At 38.9% G+C, this 26813-nt stretch overlaps 1 protein-coding gene across 2 annotated transcripts in view; it reads right to left on the bottom strand.

Annotated features, from left to right (window-relative positions):
* cdh13 (cadherin 13, H-cadherin (heart)) overlaps positions 1–26813 on the bottom strand; it is a 334193-nt gene that overhangs the window by 121396 nt on the left and 185984 nt on the right. For both annotated transcript variants that reach the window (XM_055222714.1, XM_055222713.1), the window contains one exon: positions 13098–13276. In XM_055222714.1, the coding sequence (XP_055078689.1) occupies positions 13098–13276 (179 nt within the window). The remainder of the gene's footprint in view (positions 1–13097; positions 13277–26813) is intronic.

Below are 26813 nucleotides of genomic sequence, written 5' to 3'. Positions count from 1 at the left end.
TACTACTGCTACTACTACTACTGCTACTACAAGTACTATTACAACTACTACTTTTACTACTACTACAACTATGACTACTGCTACTACTACTGCTGTTACCTCTATTGCTACTACTACTACTACTGCTACCGCCACTGCTACGCCTACTACGCCTACTACTACTACTGCCTGCCTCTACGACCACCACTACTACTGCTGCTACCTCTTCTGCTACTGCTACTACTACTGCTACTACTACTACTCTTACTACTACTCCTACTACTACAAGAACAACACATATTAATTAATTAATAACTGTTGAAAAGTGTTAACATCCCAAAACCACAGGTAGCAATGGCCGCATCAAAAATCTCCATCTGTTCCTCCACCGCAACCCGCTCCGTCTACACGTTACCTCAGAGCAAACCGTCACAAACACACCCCCCGCTCCACCTGCGTGTACTTCTTTCTGTTTACCTACACAATATCTCCTGCTGCTCCTCTTACTATAAACGCAAACTTTATTAACATCTACCTCCGCCACACGTCCTCTCAAGTTTAGCTATGGATTCAGTGCACTCCGATACAAAGTGCAGTGCCAGGAATAAAACATTTGTTGTGTTACTAAAGTTGTTGTGATTCATCTGTTTTGTTTTTTTTTGTTTTTTTCACTTCTGGGAAAACACTTCACATAAAGCTCAGACTCTTAAGAAGCCTTGTAGGTATTTTCGACAATATTGGGACTCTTGCGTCTAAAATCCTTCGCTATAGACCTGCTCTTACCTCGATCTATACTTACACTTCCACCTCAGTATTGCATCTCCATTTCGACCAATCAGCCGCCTGCGTATTTCCAATCTCTCCATCTTAATAGGAGAATGAAAGGAGTGTTTATAAAGTGAAGTGAGCATCAGATCTGCTGTAATGAAATCTTATCAGTGTGTTCTTGCCGCTGTATTATTTGCATATAAATGACATGATACAATAACTTGCTGCCTCTACCTGAGAGGAGTAAATATTCCTCCGCCCGCTTTGTGTCTGCGTGCGGTGACACCAGGAAACGAGATGCTAATTGAAGCGAGAGGGGAAGCGCGGTTACGTGACGTCTGACATTCAATTATGTTTGCGGGATCAGATTAGGAGCCGGACCTGAGAGAAAAAGGTAGTTCGGAAACAACATTTTGCAGTGCGGGGACTCTTGAAGGATGTAATTTGAATGGTTGTTTGAATGGCGGGGCTCCGAATAGAATTGCTACTCTATGACCTGCGAGTAATTGGATGTCCACAGAGCGGTGTTGACAGAGGAGCAAGATGCCGACATGGAGGAGAAACAGGAAGGAGATAGACCGAGGGGAAACAACGTAATGCACAGAAATGCCCGATTTAAACACTGCGGTGAAGTGGTGACATGTGTGTTTAAGATAAATAGAGCTAGTTTAGTCCCGTGTCACAAATGGGACGCTCTAGGCTTCAGTGGAGGTTTTTGGGGGTTAAAAGCGGGGATGTGCAGTGTGACTTTTCAGTGTAAAGCTTCAGAGGTTTAGTTTTGGGCTAGAGCTCGATGAATACTCAGTTGTAGAGAAACAAATGGACCATGAGCCTGAAAAAAAAAAAAAAAGTAAATAAAATACAAAAAATAAATAAAATAATAATAAATAAAATAAATAAATACAAAATAATAATAATAATAATAACATCAACAATAATAATGATAATAATAACAACGGTAATAATAATAACAATAGCAATAATAATAATAATAATAAAAGCGATAATCATGATTATTCAGCTGTCGATATAGTCATAAGAAGTTCACATAATACACTGCCAAATAAAAAAAAAAAAAGGTCACATACTCCTTTAGCTTTGATTACGTCGTGCATTCTCTGTGGCATTGTTTCGATTTCGCTTCTGCAATGTCACAAGATTTATTTCCATCCAGTGTTGCATTAATTTTTCCTCAAGATGTTGCATTGATGTTGGTCGAGTCTGACGCTGCACAAAGCTTCTCCAGCACATCCCAAAGATTCTCAATGGGGTTAAGGTCTGGACTCTGTGGTGGACAATCCATGTGTGAAAATCGTGTCTCATGCTCCTGAACCACTCTTTCACAATTTCAGCCCGATGAATCCTGGCATTGTCATCTTGGAATATGCCCGTGCCATCAGAGAAGAAAAAATCCATTGATGGAATAACCTGGTCATTCAGTATATTCAGGTGTCAGCTGACCTCTTTCTTTGAGCAGACTGTTGCTGAACCTAGACCGGACCAACTGCAGTGACCCCAACCTATTTGCTTAGTTAAATCCAGGTGGTGACTTTTTTTTTTGCCCAGGCAGAGTATAATCATGATCATTGTTGACATACTACATTTCAGTTCAATCTTTACACTCCTAAATCCCAAATGTAAAGTACTTTTTATCTGTCTGTTTAAGTCCATTAACTTAAAAGCCGATCACAAAGTAGAGTCATGGTGATCTATTAGACCATGTGACTGAAAGGGTTTGGTCAGGGTGTCAATAAATGAATGCTCAAATTATTATGTTACTTTTTTCACAATAATGGTATCACAGTTAAATTTGGTCCATCTTTGCCAGCGCCGTAGTGAGACCACCATTACACTACCATGTTTTCCTATTTGTCCACACACCTCCAGAGCCAGGCTAAAGCGCACACAGGGTAAAGTGTGTCTGTGCTCCTACAGTCACATCACTCTCAGCTCTCACGTGTCTCTGCATTCATCCAGTGTCTCCTGTAAAGCCCAGCTGAGCAGATAATGTCATGTAAACATATGTACACTCACATGCATGTACACACAGGTGCATACCATGTGCTCACAAATGACATGTTTTCTATAAACTCTGCAGTAGACAACAATAAACACTAAAGTGCACAAGGATTATTACAGTATACTGTGAATGTACTGTACTGTATTGTCCTTATTTATTCATTTACACAAGAGAATTCAACATACAAAGTACACAGCAAATACCGTATGTTTGGCTAAATGTAAGCTTCTCCTTCCAGTTATTTATTTATTTATTTGTTTATTTATTTATTTAGTTAATTTATGTATTTAGTTCATTTATTTATGTATGTATTTATTTAGTTCATTTATTTATTTATTTAGTTTATTTATTTATGTATTCACTTATTAATGTATGTATGTATTTATTTACATTTGTTTAGTTCATTAATTCATTCATTTATTTATTTATTCATTAATCTATATATTTATTTATTTATTCAATCAAAACACCTTTGAGTACATAAAAGATGGGTGTGGAAAAGTCATGCGATAGCTCCATCTAAATACATAGTGCAACTTAAAGTGGACCTATTATGAGAAACTGACTTTTTAGAGCTTTTAACCATATTACGTGTTTCCCTTCATCATTTACCCACCTGACATTGTATCTGGAGTGATTCGTGCATGTTTGAGCAATCTTTAATCGCTTATTTTCGAGATGCTATGTTGCCGATCAATCTCCATTTTCACCGCCGCCGCCACCATCATAAGTCCACCGCTCTGTATTCACTTCGCTCTCCAATTTTATTTTCGTAAGCGATGACACGTGTAGAATTCGGCAGCACCGTGCAGTCATTTTGATACAAATGAAATAAAATCTGCTTCTTGCTAGCGTGATCTGCAGCTATCGGCTCTTTGTTATGATGATGTTTACGACGACGTCAGCTCCAATTGGATACCTCAGCTTTCTAACGCAGAAACCAGCCGACCTGTTTCTTTTATTAAATTGTTTTAGATGAATATTGTTATTTAAAATGTACAAGTTATAATGTAATGATCCACGGGTGTCATAGATTATAACTATATCGCACTCACAAGTGCAATAGGTCTTCTTTAAAGCAGTGGTTTAATAAAGTATAAAATAATAATATATAATATATAAAATAAAACAAATAAATAAAATAATAAACAAATGAATAAATAAAACAAAGATAATAAATAAAACAATAAATAAAATAATAAATAAATCAAACAATAAAAATAAATAAATACAAAATAAATAAAACAAACAATAAATAAATAAAACAATAAACAAAACAATAAATAAATGAATAAATAAATAAATAGTATTCCTGTAAATGATAGACCTTGAACTTGAATATGAAATGTATATAAAAACACTCCTGTTCATACTCTGATAAAGGCATCCTCTTGGTCGTGTGTCCTCACCGCTGTGGAACATGCCGGGGATGGCGGGCTCCATCGATTGACCATCCTCTGCTCTGACAGCTTCCAGATTGGCCACAGAGCATTACCCAGTCACAAAGTCAGTGTGCCATTAGCGTCTGTCCTCTCCGCTTACACACACTGCCCCCACGTCACAAAGACCGCTGTGTGTGTGCGAAACAGACAGGAAAATGAGCCACATGCACCTCAGCTCATCTTCGCACACCTCCCACCAATACACTTTGATTTTACTCACGTCAGAGGTGTTAGCCGACTGGCATCACAGGTGAGGGACTGATGGTCTAGTTTTACTCAAAGCTGACAAACCTGGCAAACTCATTTCTGCTGTTAAGAAGATTTGTCATGAGAACAGACGTTTAGCTGAGTCAGTGTGATACAGTTTAGCCAATCACAGTTAGCTGCATGTGCTCTGTTACTTTCAACTGCAAAAGAGCCGTAAAATAGGCCTGTTTCAAACCTAATGGTACATGGTTGCATTTTTATATAACGCTTTTCCTACTGCAAGACACTCAAAGCACTTTACCTCAATCAACCACTCACCCATTCACAAACATTCATACATCAGTGTACACACACACTGTAGGCAACGTGGGGTAAACGTCTTGCCCAAGGACACAACAACAGCATTCATTATGTTTATGATGAGAGCGGGATTCGAAGGGTCGACTTTTGGATCTGTGAAAAGCTGCAACTGTTATTTCATCCACAAAACAACGAGACAAACTGATGAATTTATAAGAAGTCTACTATTTATCTCAATACTTTTATTATTTTCTCTTTTTTTTGCTCAAAGTGCAGATAACCACACCAGAGGCTACTGAGATAGTGGGTGCTTTAGTTGATTTTTTGTATTATTATTATTGTTATTATTATTATTTAATTTATTTATGATTATTCTTTTTTTTTTATTTTAGTGCATTTTCATTCAGGTTTTAAATAAATATCAATAAATTAGTTGTCAACTTACCAAATATCTGTCCATTTCATAATTATGATTTATGATTGCATGGCTATAAACTTATGGACAAAATATGAACTGAATTACGGCAGATCTTACAGGTAACGTAATTACTCTAAATCATATCTTTCATATAGAACCGAATCTTCTGCACAGTCCTGTACGTCACTTAACCCAAGTGAACCACATCGTGTTATAGAGAAGACTTTACAGAGCAACCCGCGCCCCCCGTGGACCTGCCTCCACTCATCTCCTCTGATTCTGTAAAAGAGTGCGGCACGGTGGAGCATATGAAAGCACAGCTGACTGCAAAACTCTGGATAAAAAAACCCATCATGAATAATTAGTTTCTTTGGCAGTCCGGATCGGCAGCGTGTGATTGGCGTTCCTGTGAAGATGTGACTTCCTCTGTCAGGCGCACATCCACTCACACTCTGATAGCACCATATGTTTGTCTTTCACACGGGCCAAAAGGGCAGGCATGCTCACCAGAGCTAATGACTCATCTCTCACAGCTCTCGAGCACGTTTCCTCTCTAATTAAACTTCTCCGGCATACAGAGATTTCAAATGTGTTCAAATGTGTTGTTGCATGTCTTTATGTAGATTTTTAGGTGCTTATATCTGTTTGAGTACCTGACATACATGGGACATATATGGGACGTACATATTCTAAGAAAGTAGGTGAAAATGTGTTGGTTAAACTGATAAGTATAAATAATGTGCTATCGGAAAAGGACATTATGCGTTTTCTGGATCTTAGTATTAAAGGTCCTATACAGGGCCGGCCCAGCCTATAAGCAGATAAAGCAGCTGCTTAGGGCCCCGAGGCCAGCAGAGGGCCCCAAGAGCCCATACATTTATACTGAAAATAACAGAACATATCAAGTTTTATTGGACACAGGGCTTGTGTGTTTATCCCTCTCAAACGATTGCATTTGTTTTATATCTATAGTAGCAAAACATCTACTGCTCCAGTTTGTTTTTGAGAGGTGAGGGCAGCTATGTGTTTACACCAGTGCAATGACCCTTTAAACCCACTTTCGCCAACTGGAACACATTAAAATCCACCAGAAATGAAGAAAACATGTCTAGAATTTAAAAAATCTTAACCTCCCCTTATATGTTTGTCTGCCATTTTTGTGACTGGTAGTTGTGACATTCTGGATGTTTTCAGTCAGAGGTCATATAAACACAAATAAAACTGGTCAAGGTGATGAGAGCAGAGTCATACTGTTGCCAAATGTGAATTACCAACAGCTGAGCGAGAAGGCATCCGCTGTCAGGGGCCCCAGAGACAAATTCAACTTAGGGCTGCATGAAAGCTAGAGCCGGCCCTGGTCCTATATTACGCAAAAATTAACTCTTATGAACTTTTATCCATGTTAGAATGTTGTTACGTCCCCAAAAACACACCTGGAGTTCTGTTTTGTTTCATTCACACGTGTTTCAGTAACCATTTATTACTAGTTTGTCTTCTGTACATCTCCAAACCTCAAAATGCTCCATTCGACCTTGCGATGTCATGACGTTTTTCAAGTTAACCACTATCTTTCACCTTTTGTTTAGTACAGATTGGAAATTCCAGGAGGTAAATGATCAGAAAATAGTGTAATATGTGCCCTTTAAACGATATCACATGTAGATTATTCATTTACATTTTGCTGCAAACTGTAGCCTAATTTTGATCGAAACGGGCTTAATAGAAACAGGTCCTTGAGTTTCTGTTCAAAATGACAGCACTGACAGGCCCCACATAGGCGAACATCAGATTTTAATTTACATGTGTTTATGGAAAACGACCATGAGACGTATTGAAAGCCTAAATGTAACTCAGAATCTAAATAGTTCAAATAATGGCAAGAACGTACAGACATGTGGGCGGGGATGGGGGTAAGTAAAGACAGAAGCGATCTTAGCACTTGAGACTCAAACGCAGGAGGATACAAGATTACACAAACATGCATGAATCAAACTAAATACAGTAAGTTAAATACGAGGGGAAAAAACACTACTTCATAAATGCTGAGCTGCCCAAAGTGCTTCACACAAAAGTCAACAAAACATACAAAAAAAACAGATGATACAACACATAGGCAAAGAACAATTAAACAATAAAACGCAAAAACACTCAAAAATATCCTGTGCAGCTAGAATTAAATGCCAGGGAGAAGAGGTGGGTTTCCAATCTTGTTTTAAACTGCGTTAAAATGTATCAAAACATGAAGATTGCAGTATTGTCCATATTCATCAAGAGCTAGATATTTAAGGATAAATAAAAAATAACTAATTGTATTTTTTTCTGATTATGATTCTACCTACAATAATAAGACCAGCTGAATAAATGTAAGTTAAATGTCAGAAAAATTGCAAGGAAACAAACGTGACGGTTCCAAAACACCTTTAAACTTGCACACATCCTAAATATGGCCATAGATATTACCAGTACCTTGATATTACTAGTACCAGAGAACATGAAAACAGCCTTAGACGCAATCTTTGGTCAAATCACAGGCTGCTATTGATCAAGTTTGTTTCATGTAATACAAGAACGAGCCTTAAAAGTGACGGGTACAAACATAGGGGTGGAATAAATGTGCATATCAAGACAGAAGTTTACGCCCCAGAGACAGTACTACAGGCCGAAACACTGATTTCATGTGACAAAATGGATTTTCCAATTTTCTGTGGATTGCTTTGTGCTTTCCCCAGGGCAGGTGAAGTGTCTAGTCAAACACACTTACAACTCCAAGTCAACTGTAACCAAAGACTTAACGCCAACAAACTTTTCTATTTATTTTCAAATTTTCTGTCGTCTATGCTAAACTTGCTGGCCCTGACTTTTGTAATGTCTGAACCACAATAGTTGGGTAGCCAAGAGGATACGCCAGTACTCTGCAGAAGCTTTATCAAATCAGATTAGTGGTTTGGAGAAAGTTACAGTATTGCGACAGTGGCTCAGTTGGTAGAGCATTTGTGCACTGATCCAAAGGTCAACAGTTTGAATCCCACTTTAGACATAAACGGCATTGGTTGAGTGGTCAGATTCAGCCCCCATAGATGAATATTGTCGGTGTCTCCTTGGGCAAGACACATAACCCAACTCGCCCCCAGTGTCTACGGACATTGGTGTATGAATCTGTGTGAATGGGTGAGTGTTTCTTGATGTTAATGATGATGTTGAATACGTTGAAGGTGGAAAAGTGACCATTTACCATTAAGACTACACTTGCTAACAAGCAGTCGTGCAAAATGATCTTTTTGTATTATCTTTTCTTTGTGGGTTTGAATGAGAATGCACCATTGAAACCAGGATTGGGCATCACCGCTGATCCAGAAAAAAGATGAACTTGTTAGTGGTTCTAAGACAATATATGTACCGTATTTTTTGGGCTATAAATTGCACTTTTTTCATTGTTTGGCTGGGGGTGCGACTTATACTCAGATGCATTACGATAATTTAGACAAGGCAAGGCAAGTTTATTTGTATAGCACAATTCGTACACAAGGTAATTCAAAGTGCTTTACAGAATAAGAAAGACATTAAAATCACACAAATCAAAACATAAATAATCACCCAATCTGCAACTCTCTCACCCACTCGTTTCCACCCTTTAAAAACTCTCTCTCGCACTCTTTAAACACTGTCTTGCTCAGTTTAAGAACTTTCCCATTACTTTACAAAAAACTTTCCTGTCACTTCTCAAATACTTTCCTGTCACTTTACTATGTCTAATAATAAAATTTAAAACACATCTGAGAAAGACTGAACAAAAATTTTCCCTAAAAGAAAAGTATATTCTGTTGAGTCTGATGGCAGCCACACAGAAGAGGGAAGAGCGCTTCATGTACCTCCGGAGTTGGCGGAGTTTTTCAGAAGCGACACCGAGGATGAAGAATTCAATGATTCAATTCAATGATGTTCAATGATTTAGTGATTTGGAGTGAGCTCGAGAGTAAACTTGTTAGCTTGTTTTTTTATGCTTTAGTTCTCTGATTAACTGTTAATATCTTAAGTTAACAAACCAGACATGTGTTCAGTTCTGTCAATGCTTCATGTAGCTGAATAAATGTGTTACATTAGCGTGCTGTACTGATATTCAGCCTGTTGTTCTCTATTTTATTATTATTATAACTTGCCTTTAAAGATAAAATGTCTGTTGTTGGTCTCGGATTTTGTCAAATAACTTTCCCCAAAAATACGACTTATAGTCCAGTGCGACTTTTGTTTTTTGTTTTTCTTCATTATTATGCATTTTTTGGCTGCTGCTATATACTTCGTAGCAATTTATAGTCCAGAAAATATAAGAAAGTAATAAGAATATTTACAGGTTCAAAGCACAAGAAAGTTTCAGATTGTTTGACTGCAACACATTTGGAAAACTCTAGCTGGAAAGGTATTGGTGGTTGTGGATTTCTCTCCCTGGCCAAATTTGTGTCTGAAATAACTAAATAAATCAGCCGTAGGTATGTTTGGGACTTGGAGGAATAATGAGTAAATGGTTGTCAGTGATTAATGGCACAATGTACAGTCACACCTGTGCCAACTGCAATTACGTTGAGAAAATGATCCAATAAACAATGTAGCCAAAGTTATCCAGAAGGACTATCCGGCATTTCTGAGCCAGGAACAAAAGTGTTGGGAAAGCATGTGTAGAACTACTGCCGTCATCACCTATGGAGTATAAAAGTACCCCGGGAAACTGTTTTAGTTCACACATTTATCACGTCCACAAACAAGCTACTGTCTGGCCCAATGCCTCGTTCCAACGCAGCATATTCCAGCAACAGAACTTGGACATTATGTTATTAAATCTTGGCTCCAAATAACTAAAGATGGCTACTTTGGGGATTCAGTCTTTTTTAAAAATATTAAAATACTCAATGGAGAAACTCATTACATTTTAAGAACTCTCTCCATCACAGAAATGGATGAAAGCTGTATGGCATATCCAATTGATATGCCGTTACTCTGCGGAAGCTTTATTAAATAGCGTTAGAGGTTGCTATACTTGTACATACTTGTAAATACTTGCTAACTAGATGCCAGGACAGATAAATACGCACCTTTATATGTAAAATAGTGCATTTGTTTTTGGAATTGTGAAGGAAGCGATTCGAGACCAGGCAGAGAGTTGAACAAAGTCATTGTCTGATATCAGAAGAGTGCAAAGTACAGACAAAGTACAGACAGCAGGTACATGTGTTACGTAACAAAAGGAGCCTTCTTGGAACTTACCATATTTTCTGGACTATAAGTACTTTTTTCATAGTTTGGCCCAGGGTGCGACTTATACTCAGATGCGATTTATATGAGAAATGTGTTTTTTTCTTCATTATTATGCATTTTCTGACTGGTGCGACTTATACTCCAGAAAATACGGTATACTCTGAGAAAGTTACTATCTATAGAAGGCTCACCTAATTTTATATACTGTTCGTACAAGGTCATACATCAGGGGTCTCAAACTCAAATTATCTCGGGGCCACAGGAGGCAGGGTCTGGGCGAGGTTGAGCTGCATCAGGTATTCCACAAAAAAAGCGTTGTTAAAATCTTCTCAAAAGTCATTGCTGTTTTCAACATACATGAATAAATATGCCAATTCTTGTGGATTTTGAGGACATACATAATTATTCGTTGAATCTTTTGTGACGGGAGTACACAGTGCGAGTGACACGTGTGTTTGGGGTTAACCGATTTGGCGGAGCCTTCTACACGCCACACTAACTTTCATATTGTTTGCGGGCCACAAAATATCGTCTCGCGGGCCGCAATTTACCCCCAGGCCGCGAGTTTGAGACTCCTGTCATAGATGGAAGGCAGGATATGTCACTGAAAAGACTGAGTACAAGGGCCTCTTGTCGCAGGTATATGGACAGCTGTAGCATGTTACTGAAGTAGCCGGTTGCAGTGAAGACAACTTAAAATAAATACTGACAAACACATTCATCTCTTGTCTATAACTCACAGTATTCAACACAAGGTTTAAGAGCAACGAGATTAAACAGAAACCATGATTTCAGTTTTAATATAGGTGAAAGAGTTTGCATTTATGGGGAAGTTTTGTTGTATGTTATGTGTTAAATGCAATTCCCACTTTTTGTCCTGCGTTGATTTGACATTGCAAATAGGCCAAAGTATCAAAATTTGTACAAAATGGGTGGTACATGCATCCCTAGTTTTGGTAGAATGATGGATACCGGATTGGAAGTTGCGGCTTTCACTCACCTAATTTACCTCCAGACAATTAAAGATGGCTACTTTCTGGATTCAATCTCTTTTTAAAAACATTCAACGCATAAACTCTCTCCATGTGAACGCTCTCCACAGTGATGACATGTCATTTCTAATCAATTACTCTTCTGTTGAACACTGGTGTATGTTTCGCAGCTCATCAGGCCGTGCAGTGCAGTGGGCATGCTCGGTTCCGGATGGCAGGTTTTTGCGGGCATCTTGTTGGACACCACCAGAGTCTGTGCATGAGCTTGTATCACCTCAATTAAACTATGCGCTAAGTGTCTGACAACGCTAATGCTCCACTCCCAGCACCAGGCCCAATCGATGTTCTGCCATTGGTCACCCTTCAGAAAAGCAATCATGCCGTTGTCTCGCTGTGGTTGGAAAGGATTTTAAATATACATGCACATGGTATACTTCATATTAGGCCGGGTCTTAAATATGTGAGTGTAACATCATATTTTGAGAGTATTGTGTCTAAATCATAAAAAAAATAAAGTTAAAAGAGGGCAAAAATTTCAAACAGAAGCATGTTAGCGTGAGGGCTTCTCTTTTAGTAATTACAAATAGCATTGTAGTGTTCAGGTGTAAGGAAACCGAAGTTCAACAGCAGTCGCAATCTCGAAACCACAAGCTGTATAAAAAAGTGGACTAAGGGGGCGTGATGTCTCCTATAGCGTTCGATGCTAGTCAAATGTAGCTCATCGAGGCTAGCAGTTATAGCGGCAAATTTGGAGCCAAGTTGCATATTAGGAATTCCGACCGTGAGTATCATAGCAACCAAAGAGCCAATACAGAGCGAGGCTGTTGACGGTAACGCCCCTTCCCTCCTGCACCGCTGGTTTAGCAGAAAGTGGGCACTTGGCAACAATGTCAATCAAACCTGTTGCTAACGCTAGCGGGAGTGACCTCGTGGGGAAGAAGGCGCCTGATTTGTCTGTTATTAATGTTTATATCTTGCGTTACAAACATAATAGCGAAATAGAAATAGCAGAATCATGTAGAACGGGTCGATATGAACATTTTAAGACCAAAATCATGAGCAGCAGTTTCAGAGAAAGGGGTGACAATTTTCCAGTGTAATGTGAATTGGAGCTAGAATCAGTGGAGCCGGAAGTGCGCCTGTGCTCACTTCCTGTTTGGAACGTGGCGGCTAGCAGGTTAGCTAGGTTAATAAGTTATATATACAGTCTACAGTCGTAACTCATGCCAACACAAGAGTGAATCAAGCACAAAACAACGGCAGTCGCAATTCAGCCGAGTGAGTCTCTTAACTGGCACGTAACTGATAATAGAAACTTAAAATCAATGTGTCGGTATAGCAACCAAGTGTCACATACGCAAACAGTTACACAATAGGAGCTACAAAAAGAACAAAAGGTGTCAGCTCTGAATTAAACACAAAATATTAGATTGTATTGTCTCAGTATAGAAAAAAAAAATAATAATCTTCCTTGCTTAACACCATTAATTGCAAAGTGAGAATTCCTGCTAGTCTTAGATCAAATGAACAACTAAAAAAAAGAGCTGTTTTGTGGAAAATATATCACCTTTCACACCTGCCGTCTTATATAGGTATTCAGTGTCACAGTCTTTTCAAAGATGGATCTGTAGAAGCAGCTCAAACTCAGAACCAGCGGACGCTATAGTGACATAATCCCGCGTTAGTTTGTGCCAAAGCCAGTGCTGATCCGGCTGTTTGCCTACCTCTCTGTCGAGCAGCTTGGCGGAGATGACGGTCACGATGTCTCCACTCTCAGGGTCGATGTAGAACATGTTTGGAGAGGGTTTGTCAGGAGACTGTCTGATGATGTTGTAACGTAAGGCGGCGTTATCTGTGGCCGGGTCGTCTGCATCAAACGCTGTCATTCTCATCACTGTGGTGCCTGTGGGAGACGAAAAACACATAGTTCAAACTCATGTCGCTAAATAGACAAGGCCAGTTTATTGGTATAGCACAATTAATTCAAAGTTTTTTAGAGAATAAGGAATACATTAATACAAAGAAAACAAAACATAAATAAACATTGCAAAATTTAGATTAAGAGAGAAGAGTGCAGAGTAGAAATCTTTCAGTCATGTGTACAGCCAAACAGAACCGTTTTGAGCCTGGTTTTAAACATTGTCAAAGTAGAGGCCTGTCTCACATCTTCAGGAAGACTTTTTCAGGTTTTAGCTGCATAAAACTGAAACACTGATTCCTCATGTTTAATCCTGACTCTGGGCACCAGCAGGAGGCCGGTGAAATCCTCAGAGTGCGAGATGGTTCATGTGGCACTAACATGTCAGAGAGTGTCAGTGTTAGGCCATGGAGAGACTTGTTCACAAGCAGAGCTGCTTTAAAGTCTATTCTCTGAACCACAGGAGCCAGTGCAGAGACCTGAGCACAGGACTCATGTGCTCCTACTTCCTGGCTCTGGTCAAGACCCGAGCAGCAGTGTTCTGGATGTACTGCAGCTGTTTTAAGGCTCGTTTGGAGAGGCCGGTGAGCAGACCGTTACAGTAGTCTAACCTACTGGAGACAAATGCATGGATAAGTCTCTTTAAGTCTGGTTTAGAAAGTGTACCTTAAATTTTTGGCAATATTTTTTAGATGGTAAAAAGCTGCAGATGTTATTGAGTCGAAGTTCATTAAAAAAGTGCGATGATTTAAAAAAATGCATTGTTTCTTTGTGTGGGCTCGCCACTCCACAGATCTGGGGATTGTTACTACAAGAGTATACACAAACGTCCTCAAAATGGCTTACTTCTGAGTTCAACCAGCTTTTTTTTCTCATTTCAGAAAACCCCAATGTGCAAAGTTCAGAGTTGGACTGCTCATTCCCACCTCTAGTTGTCTTGTTATAGATCACAAAATTAACATAGAACATGGTGCACTACATTTTAGTATGCGCTTTATAAATGAGCCCCTGACCTATAACTTGGTGGTTTACTGTTATACTGTGGAACATTCCAAGCTAAGCAATAACATCTCCACCCTCCAAAAGAAAAGCAGACCTTTAAAGAATGTTAAAAAGTCATTTGGGACATTATTCATTTTGATTTTCGGTTCAAAGTAGTAAATGTCATACTCATATTTAATCCTAATCTATCAAATACAATTTGTGCCTTCCATTTGGCTGGAGTCAGGTGAGTTTAAAGGGCTCATATTACACTATTTTCTGATCTGTGTTATAATATTTCCATACTTGGGGTTGTGTTTTGTTTTAATTCGCACATGTTTAACACACAAACTCTGCAAATTTAGACTGAGTTCTTCTCTCAAACAGAAAACACTCTGTTGCACCTTGTGATGTCATGTGGTAATACAGGAAGTGCTGTGCTGTCCGCTGTGTTTTTAAACTCCATACACCTTCAATCGAATAATTTTGATGATTTCAGCTCTGGAATTGCCAAACTCTATTAAACTAAAGGTAAAAGGCAGCTGTTAACTTGAAAACTGCCACTTCATGACATCACAAGGTGGAACAGAGCATTTTGAGGTTTGGAGATATAGACAACCTAAAAATAAAATCTTACTCAAACATGTGTGAATGAAACAAAACGCAACTCCAGGTATGTTTTTGATGAGGTAACAACATTATAACACGGCTAAAAGCTCACAGGAATCCATTTTGTGTAATATAGGACCTTTAAGTGCCATACATTTCTATGGCACAGTCACATTCCTCTTGAAAAGGCAGTGCTTTCAGTGGTACAAACAGCACATTTTCAGACCCGCTGTGCCCCGCTCGGCCTTAGACAGCTGCTTAAAAAGTTTGCCTTTGCTATTAATGTGTTTTCTGCCGTGTGTCAGCTCCAACAGCGGGGGGCGTTTTATTTGGTAATGGGAAGAAAAATGAAAATCCTGCTCGCTGCGGCTCATCTGAAATAGAAAGCAATCGGCAACACATTCTCAATCTGTGTCTGCGTTAGTGATGTGATTGGCCCTCGGCGGACCTCATGTGCAGCGTATGGGAACACAGGTGCCACTTACTCCAATCTCCTCACACACTCAACATGGAGAACACGGAGAGACACAGAGCTAAGTGTTGTTTATTTTAAGAGCGGCATAAATAAAGACAGTATTAATAGTCTTGGATGTGACTTTATAGTACATATAATCAGGGTGCTATTTGTCCAAAAAGCAGAAGGGGAGATGACTTTTTTCTTCATATTCAAGCATTTATTTAGGCTATTAGGCTATTAAATCGAGTCCCAAAACTACCATGACCATAACTCCATCACACCACTAGCTCGTTCTTTGCACATATAACACGGGGCTGTCAACTTGTGCTGTGTGTGCATGTGTGTGCATATGTGTGTGTGTGCATGTGTATGTGTGTGCATGTGTGTGCGTGTGTGTGCTGCCGTCTCCCGGAGCAGCCCTCCCCTTTCGCGTCGCTCTCTCTGCTCCAGTCATGGCCCTGCTGCTCACAGAATCATCCCTCCTCTTTCTCTCCCCCTCGCCTTGTCAATAAAACCTAAGTTATGGAAAGTAAACAACCTTTTTCTGACCGTTTTCCATTAAAACATCATCAAACATCCCATGTGTTTCCACGGGACTCTTTAGTCAGCTTGACAACCTGTTAAAATGCATCAAAATACAGGTTATCTTGATAAAAAAATCTTCTGGGGGAGAACCTCCAGACTCCTTTATATTCCACTGGATACATTTATCTCTTACTACTACAACTAAGTAATGTTCCATTCTTCTGGACATATGCCAGAGACCTTTCACAGTAAAACGCCAGCGTGTAGACTGCTGCTTAAATCTTGTAGAACTTGGTGTCAAATTATAAGCCTCCCTGCTGTGCCACCCCAGTGAAAAAGTGTGTACATCTGCTGACAGTAAAGATATAGGCCTAACTGGGATTGGGACCTGCTGAAATCTGACTCCATCCTTTGGCAATAAGTTGACAGCCCTGTATAATAAGCAAATAGTAGCTAATAGTCAACAGCTATTAGCTACTATTTACTTTCTATTCTATTAGTTTTCTTCTTCTGACTTCTTTTTGAGCTTATATAAGGATTAATTTGTGAAATGTGCTTTAAGTGTACCTGATACATGTCCTCGAAATAAATAAATAAACAAATAGATAAATAAATACATATAAAATTAAAATTTTAACTAAATAAAAAATATATAAAAAATACAAATATAAAATACAATAAAATAAAATACAAATAAATAAAAATTAAATAAAACATATCAAATAAGAAATAAATAAATAATACAATTTAATTTAATTTAATTTAAAAATAAAAAAAAATTAAATGGCAAATCATCCGCACTGATGCCACGGCTCACTTAATCAATCCCCAGAGCCCTATCAGTGCTTTGAAGAGTCACTGAAATGTCACAGGGTCAAATATGAGCACAAAACTTTCCAACTTTCATAAGATTTTTTGGAGAGAGAATCAGGAAGTGTGTGGTTAGCTTGCTAGTTGTTGCAAAACACCGCTCAAGGGTTGTGAAGAGCATTTATAAACCCATCACGGTGTATAATTGGAATGCATAAGAGGAATAAATGTTTTTCACGTTTTCTTTTAAGACAATGAAACCAGGAAGACTTGGTGGAAGCTCAAGGGGATCCAAATAAAGAATAAAGAGTCAGGAGCATTAATGTATGCAATAGATGCCCTGTTGATCCCCATGAATATAACGTTAACATTAAACAGTTTCTTTGCAAATTACCTCTCCAATAATTATTACTGTTTCTTTTTCTGTGTGTGTTTTTTAAAATATACCTATGAGAAATCTGAAAAGCTACTGTTTACATCGCACAGGATATATGACTCATTTTTATTCACACCCATATCGCAGAACACAGCCAAATGCTTTAGTGTCTGAGGATTTCTCCTTAATACATCTACTTAAAGAGCCTGTGCTGCTCTGCCACAGTTCATTATCCAAAGTAGTGACAGAAATGGACTAGAAAATGTAAATTCTACTTTAAACAACACAGGGTCTGTTAAGGCAAATAGGGGGCAAGGGAGCGTGTGTGTTTGATCCCCTTGGAATTTGCACTTCAAGGTGAACTATTAGTGGTTAAGTAAACGGGTAATCCTCCTCAGCCCAGTAATTACACAGTGGCGTCTTCTTCATTACCTTGACTCTGTTCCACTTCACACCTCACCAGGAGATAGATGGAGCCGCATGTGCCTGTACAGTTACATACATACTCTAAACACTCAGGCTAATTATCTGGGAAATAAGTGTGAAAGCTATGGCAAGATGGGGTACTACTTTTATATCAAGGTTAATGCAAATATTCAGGCAGTGGAAGAGGCATTGCAATTTATAACTAATGCTGTTGCTATGGATTTGCACGATTCAATTTCATTTTTATTTTTTTTTTTAAATCATGCTAAAAGCCAATTAACTGTTTAGCGTTGATGAGTTCACATGAGACCCCAGAGGCTGAAGAGTACGTTGACTGTTATACTACGCCTCTCATTCCTGTTGATTAAGCTGGACAGATCTGATATTCAGTCAGTGCAAGTGAAGACAGAAGGTCCTCGAGATAAATCCATCAGTTTTTGACTAATTCTTTTTTTTTTCTAACATGATCAAATGATTTAAACTCCAGCACTTTACATTTTAGATTCTCTCCATTAGTGTGCTGCACTCTGACATGTAAATTCAAGGCATTTGAGTTGAGGTGTGACAATAGATAGACAGACTGTATAAAAAAGTGAACTAAGAGAGTGTGACGTCACCCATAGGCTCCAGTCAAATGAACCTAATCGAAGCTAGCAGTTAAAGAGGCGAATTTGGAGCCGAGTTCCATACAGTGCTTTGAAAAAGTATTTGCACCCTTCCTGATTTCTTACTTTTTGGCTGATCTTACTTTTGTGCATGTTTCAGATCATCAAACACATTTAAACATTAACCAAAGCTAACCCAAGTAAACATAAAATGTAGCGTTTCTGTGATTATTTGATTTGTTAAGAGAAAAATACTATCCAAACGTACATGATCCTGTGCGAAAAAGTAATTCCTCCCCTTGTGAAATGATGAGGTAACTGTGGTTAGTCAGATTATTGTGGAAAGCTGAGTTCAATTTCATAGCCAAAACCCAGGCCTGATTGCTTCTAGACCTTTCAAATCAAGAGATCACTTAAACTGAATTTGTCTGACAAGGTGAAGTAGGACATATTGAACCCAAGACATCATGCCGCAATCCAAAGAAATTCAGGAACAGATAAGAAGAAAAGTAATTGACATCCGTCTGGAAAAGGTTACAAAGCCATTTCTAAATCTTTGGGACTCCAGCGAACCACGATGAGAGCCACTATCCACAGAGGGAGAAAGCATGGTACAGAGGTGAACCTTCCCAGGGGTGGTCGGCCTACAAAAATGACCTCAAGAGCAAAATAATGACTGATCCAAGAGGTCACAAAGGAACACAGAACAACATCTAAACAACTGCAGGCCTCCCTTGCCTCAGTAAAGGTCAACCATAAGAAAGAGACGAGGCAAAATGGCATGCATGACCGATTCCCAAGGCAAAGGAGCCACTGCTGACAAAAAAGAACATAAAGGCTCGTCTTACTTTTGTCAAAAAACATCTTGATGATCCCCAAAGCTTGTTGGGAAAATATTCTACGGACTGATTAAACAAAAGTTGAACTTTGTGGAAGGAGTGCATCCCGTTGCATCTGGCGTAAAATTAACACAGCATTTGATAAAAAGAACATCATGCCAACAGTGAAACATGGTGGTGGTAGTGTCATTGTTTGGGGCTGCTTTGCTGGTTCAGGACCTGGACGATTTGCCGTGATTGAAGGAACCATAAACTCTGCTGTCTACCAACAATTTCTAAAGGAGAATGTCTGGTCATCAGCTCATGACCTTAAGCTGAAGCTCACTTGGCATCTGCAGCAGGACAATGATCCAAAGCACACCAGCAAGTCCACGTCAGAATGGCAAAATTAGGGTTTTGGAGTGGTCTTGTCAAAGTCGAGACCTGAAACTAATAGAGATGATGTGGCATGACCTTAAAAAGGCGGTTCATGCTCGGAAACACTCCATTGTGACAGAGTGGGCCAAAATGCCTCCACAGCGATGTGAAAGACTCATTGCCAGTTATCGCAAACACTTGACCGCAGTTGTTGCTGCTCAGGATGGTTCAACCAGTTATTAGGTTTGGGCCATGTAGGTTCAGATGGCTTCCCTCAATAAATAAAATCAGTACTTAAACTGCATTTTGTTTTTACTTGTGCGTTATCTTCGTCTAACATTTAAATTTGCTTGCTCACTTTGCTCTGTAATAGCTAAGAGTGACAAAGGTGCAGAAAAAGTAAGAAAGCGGTAATTGGGCAAATACTTTTTCACAGCACTGTATATGTATATAGTTTCTGACCGCAAGTATCATAGCAACCAAAGAGCCAATACGGAATGAGGCCAATGAAGAAATTTCCTTTTCCCACCCCCAAAGCTAGTTTAGCAGGGAGCAGACACTTAGCAAGCCTGTCGATTAAAACCTGCTGCTAACGTTAGCGGGAGCGACTTTGGAGAAAGAAGGCACCTGATTTTTCTATTAATGTTCATATCTTGATTTACGGACAAAATTGCAAAATAAAAGTACGGAGATTATGTAGAGCAGGTTAATGCACATTTTCCAAAACCAAAATGATGAACCAGATTCCTATTTGGAACATGGTGGCTAGCAGGTTATCTATGTTCATTTATATATGCAGTCTATGCAATACCATCCCAATCTCAGGATACAGTCTGAACCCGTATCAAAGTTGAAACAAGAAAAATCTGGATTCTGTCTCCAGGTCTGTCTATTCTTTTGTATAATGTAAAAACTCAACAGATGAGAACAAGTCATCTGACTCCAATAGAGCAAAAGACGCAGCAGTGGATGATCCGCACAGACCAGAGATGAGCCCAGAGTTCAGGCTCGTGCTGTTCAGTCATCACTGCTCTCTCACACAACAGTCAGCTCTGAGGCAAAAATATCAGACTATAATGGTACTATATCTGCTGCTCTGTGGGAAATTGGAAGAATGCTAAATGTACATAATATAAAAGTCTAATAATCTTGGCAAACTATAGCACTTCATCACAAAAGTCATATGAACAGTTTCAGTGGGGGAAGAAGTAAAACTACAGATACTGGAGCAAAAAAAAAATCAAGCAAAAGTAAAAGTATCACATGAAAAAATCAACGTAATTAAAAATATAAAAGTACCTATTTAAAAATGTACATAAAGAGAAAAAAGTAAAAGTATTTCATGCAGGTCTTATAAGGCTTCAATGTGTTAAATACATACCCCTCAGACTTTTTTTTTACTTTTCAGTTCAGTTCAAATGTAATGAAGTAAAAATAAAGTATCCACATTCAAATTTCACTACTACTACTATTACTTTTACTTTGTTTTATTCCACCACTGCCTAATATGTTCTGTTGCAACTGTCAGAGTGGAAAAATGTCATTTATAAAAAATCTTTCCAACCTTTTCGATACAGGGAAACAACACTCTCACTAAAACTTCTGTCTTCAATTTACTGGAAGGATAAAATATACCATGCGATATTTAGAACTATGTAGGCTCCTCAAATGTTATTTCAATCCATTCCTAATTAAATGTTAGTATTTCTGGCAGTGCTCATGTGTTGCAAACTTTTGCCCAGTAGACTGAAAAATATTCTATAAAACACATCTAATTAGAGCTTGTCGATGATTGCCCGTGGATGCTATGACGAAGATAAAAGGCCATTTGAAGTGAGTGCTAAATACTGAATCCCCCTGAGAACACATTTAATACAAAGTGTTATTTTAGTGGCACCTTTGATGTCTTCCTCCCGAGACATATCTTTTTTTGGTCCCTGCTTCTCAGAAACGGAAACCCCGCCCATGTACTCCACATCAGAGAGGTGTTAATGAAGTCTGCTTTCCAGGCATTAAACCTATAGAACACTGCCGGGATATTTGTCTATTGATGATGAGACAGTGATGTTTCGACTGAACATCTAAACTAAAACCGTCAACCCTTTTTTATCAGTAAATTTTAATCTGATGGTCTGATTTTTTTAGTATTACTATTAAGGCGATCTACTCAGTTGGTAGAGCGTTTTTTCCACCGATCCTAAAGTTTGAGATGCGATTCCACGTCCCAAAGATGACTGCTGTTGTTGTGTCCTTGGACAAGACACTTTACGTACCTCGCCGCCAGTGTCTGTGTCCATTGGTGTATAAATGTGTGTGTAAATGGTTGAGTGGTTCCTTGATGTAAAGCGCTTTGAGTTCCTTGAAGATGGAAAAGCGCTATATGAAAACGTGACCATTTACCGTTTAATGCACGTGTGTCAAACTCAAGGCCCACGAGCCGAATCTGGCCCTCCACATCATTTTATGTGGCCCTCGACAGGGTAAATTAAAGTGTATTATGGTCTTAACATGTCATTTTTATATTTATGCAAATTAATGTGCAATATTTGTAACCTGAATAAGTAATAAATATAGAAACAGTTAATAAAAAGTTTAAAAAAGCAGTTACAATTATTTTACATCTGGCCCTTTGAGGACAATCATTTTGCTGATGAGGCCCTCGGTGAAAATGTGTTTAATGAACGCACCTAAAATCCAACTTTTCAGCAGATGTAAAGAATGTGCGATTCAGCCTCTTTACCTCACTGTCTGAAATATTGCATCAGCGTGACAAAAATGGGAACATGACATGGGAGCGTAAGGGAATAACACAATACTTTTACAAAACAAAAGGTAGTATTGCATGTTTCTGCTGAGGCAATACTGCAGCGTACAGGGGGATTCAGTATTTTGGGGTTTCCGTTGGTTGAGTGTTTGTCCGCTGATCTGAAGGTTGACGGTGGGACTACAGCTCCCACACATGAATGCTGTTGTTGTGTCCTTGGGCAAGACACTTAACCCACCTCACCCCCTCAGTGTCTGCGTAGAGTGGCGTATGAATGTATATGTGAACGTGTGCGTGAATGGGTGAGCGGTTCCTCGACGTAAAGCGGTTTGAGTGTCTTGAAAAGTGGAAAAGCGCTGTATAAAAATGTGACCAAAATGTGACTTTAGCGTCGGTAAGTGGCACATCTCAGAGTTTTTCACCTCACAACCACGCACAGGTTGACTTTAACTAACGCACATCTATGAAACATTTGGAGTGGACCATTACCTCGCCCCATGTCCTCCTCATCGCATACACCAAAATAGAAGACAGTACCGGTCCAGCGCAGTCTGATAAACTGCAGACTCATTATCTCACAGCCAACACAACTTTCCTGGAGTTTGGTAACAGCAAGCGCACAACACTGCTGAATGCACTTTTTATTTAAACCCACCTTGGCAATGCAACAATACCACTCTCACAGGGGAATGCAAATATTGTTTTGTCTAAGTTTTTCCATTCTTACCAACAGGGGAACTTTTCATAAATTAATTTAGCTGCTCCAATAATAGTAAGTTCTGGAGCTGAAAATGAGGGGCCCGTCGTGCTGCCTGTGTAGTGTGGAAACTAAATATGAAATAATGAGGCCTGGGCAGACAGGAGCGCGGTGAATGGACTCAAATGTGGTTCAGATGTGCTTTTCTGCCTGCTCTACAATACCCTGCCCATTCACTCTCTTCACAAACACGGCAGCTGGACCATTGGCAACAACCTGATAATGGACATGGAGACTGGCTACAGCTCTGTGCCATCCGCGGGGAGGTAAAGCGAATGGTGTTCTAGGATTATCACAGAGGGAAATATGCTTTAAAAATCATTATAGTGCAATTGACAGATTTTCACATTTTTCTGATTATTACATGGTTTTTTGGGGAGTACCTGTGGGAAATATTTATCATAGCTATACACTAGTTTAGTGGCCGTTTAAAAAAAAAGTTTAAAAAGTACCAAAATACAGGAAGTAATGTTGGGTTTGAAACAAAATACTGCTACTACCTGTTGCCTGATATCCAGAATACACAGTTCTTGAATATTTTATGAACATATGAGTCACCGGTGAATCTCCCTATTTTCAAATGGGTGTTATTGACAGGTGGATTAGCCAATCAGGGACATGCATGGTCCATCATATTGGAAAAAGTAAAGAGAAAAAAAAATATTACAGTGGGTTGAAAACACATTGGATTTCTGCAGAATCAATGAGCGAAGCAAGAAGATTAATAACTGTTAATCTGAAGTGAGATAACTTTCATTTTATTTGTAAATTATAGGTGACCAATGAGCTCCTTTGTTTCAGATGTGCCTGAAAACAGATCTGATGGCAAGATCACTTTTGACTGGGTTTGAGATGCAACAGAGGACGTGGGAACCAGACTGATATGAATCTGTATAAACAATATAGACAGATATAATTGTGGATTTACAACTCTACCTGTGTCATCAAAACGGAAAATTTCATCAAAAATGCAAGGCCAATTTATAGTAAAAGAAAAAATTAAAATCTGTTAACTGGACAAAAAGTTTAATAGAGTCACCATCTATCTCCTTTTTATAACTCCATTCTTAGACGGATATCTAAAAGCAAACATTAGGGCTAACCAGTACGCTAACAGGTGTGAGAGCATCCATTAAGGGCCTGAATGATTGCGCTAAATATGACTCAGGCACAGTTTACACTTAGTGTAGCTCATTAGACGTGGACTACAAACAGAACTATACATAAGACGTATTAGTTTCAGTGTAGTTAACTCCTTCTTTCAGATATGTATAAGGCAGTGTCCAATGGCAGTCTGACCAGAAATGAAGAAGTGGCTTGAATGAGCAGAAAAACGTCTTTACTCCTACAACCTTTTGTCCAGTTGACAGAATTGAATGTTTCTTTTACTATGGATCATATCTGGACGACAGAGATTACACAGACAAGGACAATTTATGTACAAGGATGTATTTTTTTCTCTTTTTTTTTTAAACCTTCATTCAACAAAATAAAAGTGTGTAAATCCTTTGTATCGGTCTAATCCTAACTATTGTGTCATTTTGAAATGCTTCGTCTAAAGTGCGATTGGTAACTTTTGGAAAAACTAATATCACATCTGCTGCCAGGATGTAAAATGAACAGAAAATTTAGAAAAAAGATCTGTATCATATATTGTTCAGATCATCGACCCATTTGTCAATACTGCTGCTGGCTGTCTGGAGAAGTGGGCGACCGCTGGAGGCAAAAACATTGGGGTGCCTCTGGAATCTTGAACCAAAATACAGGTAAGGAGTAACTAAAAATAACAAGAGACATCTATGTGTTTAGGATATCTCAGAGGTTATTTTGAGTTGAGTGACACTGTTATATTATATTATATTCACCTCAGCTCAACAATGACACACTCGCTAATGGGAATATAGATAATAGTGAGGCTAATGAATAGAGTAAGCTGACAAACAACACGGTTTAAACTGTGCAATCAGAGCAGCCTAATTAAATTGTATCTTAAATTCATAATTGAAACATAAATGAATTAAATTAAGCCAGCTGAATAAAAGAGGGCTTCAGCAGGGATTGTGTTCAGCATGACAAATCAGTCATCCACTCTGCGTTATACTCCATGCATGATGCCGCCACACTCACACACACAAATTATAGGCTTTAATAACTCCGAATGGGGAATACATCATCATTGCAGAAAGTGATACAGTATATTTGGAGTCATTCTTAACCCGGCTTTACTGCATGTAGAAAAAGTTTTGAAAAAAAGTAATTCAGCTCCATTGCATGTCCGCACTGACAAATGAGCCGCCCAAGGCCTTAATCAAACCTCATTGTTTTTTTTATGGTTTTGAGAGGGTCACGCGTTGCCTCGAGACATGCCCTGGGGAAGTCCAATACCTGCTGAAGAGTTAGCATTTGGAAGCATTTGTTTAATTATTCGATTAATATTAGGGCGATATCAAATGTTTGGACGTGTTATCGTTTTGAATAGTGCAGTGCATGGAGCGTAATCACAAATCAGGTTCATGTAACACACACAGCCTTTCGTAGATAGTTAAAAATGGGGTATTACACTACTATGGGATCAACGCCATTTTGTTTTTTTAATTGTTTTGCCGAAAACAACATATTATCATGTTTAATAAGCTTCAGTTTCAGCTGCAGAGCGCTATCACAACACACTTGTGTGTATAGTTTTGTATCATACTTTTGGATATTTATGGAAAATTATCGCACGGGACTGACGTAGGCTTCTCGACTAAGCATTGGACAGAATCGTACTGCTAACCATAAAGAGGGTTTGAAGATCACTAGATTACTCAAACATGCATGGACATCTAAAACCTCTTCAGACACGCCAACATGCTAGAAAACTCCAAAAAGTTGTTTTTTTTAACATAATATTCTCTCTTTAAAAATATGCAGGGCAACATTTTAAACTGTATTCTACTGGTCTTCAGCTTCAGCTAGTGGAATGATGTGGTCCTTTTCACTGACAATGTTCGTATTATAATCAGGGTTGTAACCACTACTCTATTTGCATTAAGCTACCTGCACTTCTGCCCCGTTTGAGGTTAGAGATCCCTGAGTCAAGAGGAATATATTAATAAAAACAGGAAAGTGGAACTGTAAAAGAGAAAATGAAATATTATCTTTTGAAATAGTTAGTGAGTCCATTTCGATGCATGAGTTTGGAGGACATGATCACTTACTAGGATAAAATAGTATTTCTTAGCTAATATTTTACTTGCGGAGTCACCCAGAAAACATAGTGGAAGTGGCCAGTATGACCTCAGCGCTTCCCTGGTATTAAAGCGCAAAACACCGAGTTACAGCAGTGAGCCAAAGCTGCAAAGAGGCAAAAGGTCTGGGAGTGAGACAGTGAAAAATACGCTCCACGGCTTGCGGTTCTGTTGTTTACTTCCCTTTAAAACCAAGCACACAGAATACACAATAACAACAAAGTAATAATGACAGACTAAGTAAACTAATTCACCTTTAATTCTCCGAGGTAAATTGCTAGAACTGAAGTAAACACTGGACCTCGTGTAATACGTTTCCCGGTATAAATGAGTTGACACAGTTGTGAGTATGATACACAAATGCAGCGGTAATGAGTGTAGCCAATAGCAGCCCTGGGAGTATTGATTAAGAGGAAACTTGATCTGCCTCGCCACATGATCCCATCATCATTAAAGAAAATCACATTACCCCATGGCTGTGTGAGCAACCGCCATGTCCAAATACTGCACCCTTTTAATGTTCCACTGCAGTCAGGCCCCCGGAGGACCGTTCATCTGAGAGCAATGGCACAATATTGCTTCTTGACTCATTAATCATCAACGCACAATGCACTATTAAGAGGAGAGGTGATGTTTGAAGTGGATACAGATGAGGCAAACAGCAGCTGGAGAGAATGATGGGGAAATGGCAGGTGGAGTTCACTTGAAGCCTAAGCCATTTACAAACAACACACATAAGTGAACTTTCCGTGTAGTCCCTGGATCTTCTACTGCTCTGTGAAGTAC

Source organism: Periophthalmus magnuspinnatus, chromosome 6 (genome assembly GCF_009829125.3).
Source record: "Periophthalmus magnuspinnatus isolate fPerMag1 chromosome 6, fPerMag1.2.pri, whole genome shotgun sequence".
NCBI lineage: Eukaryota > Metazoa > Chordata > Actinopteri > Gobiiformes > Gobiidae > Periophthalmus > Periophthalmus magnuspinnatus.
The sequence above is the reverse complement of the archived record's forward strand: the minus strand, read 5'-3'. Positions and strand labels throughout refer to the sequence as shown.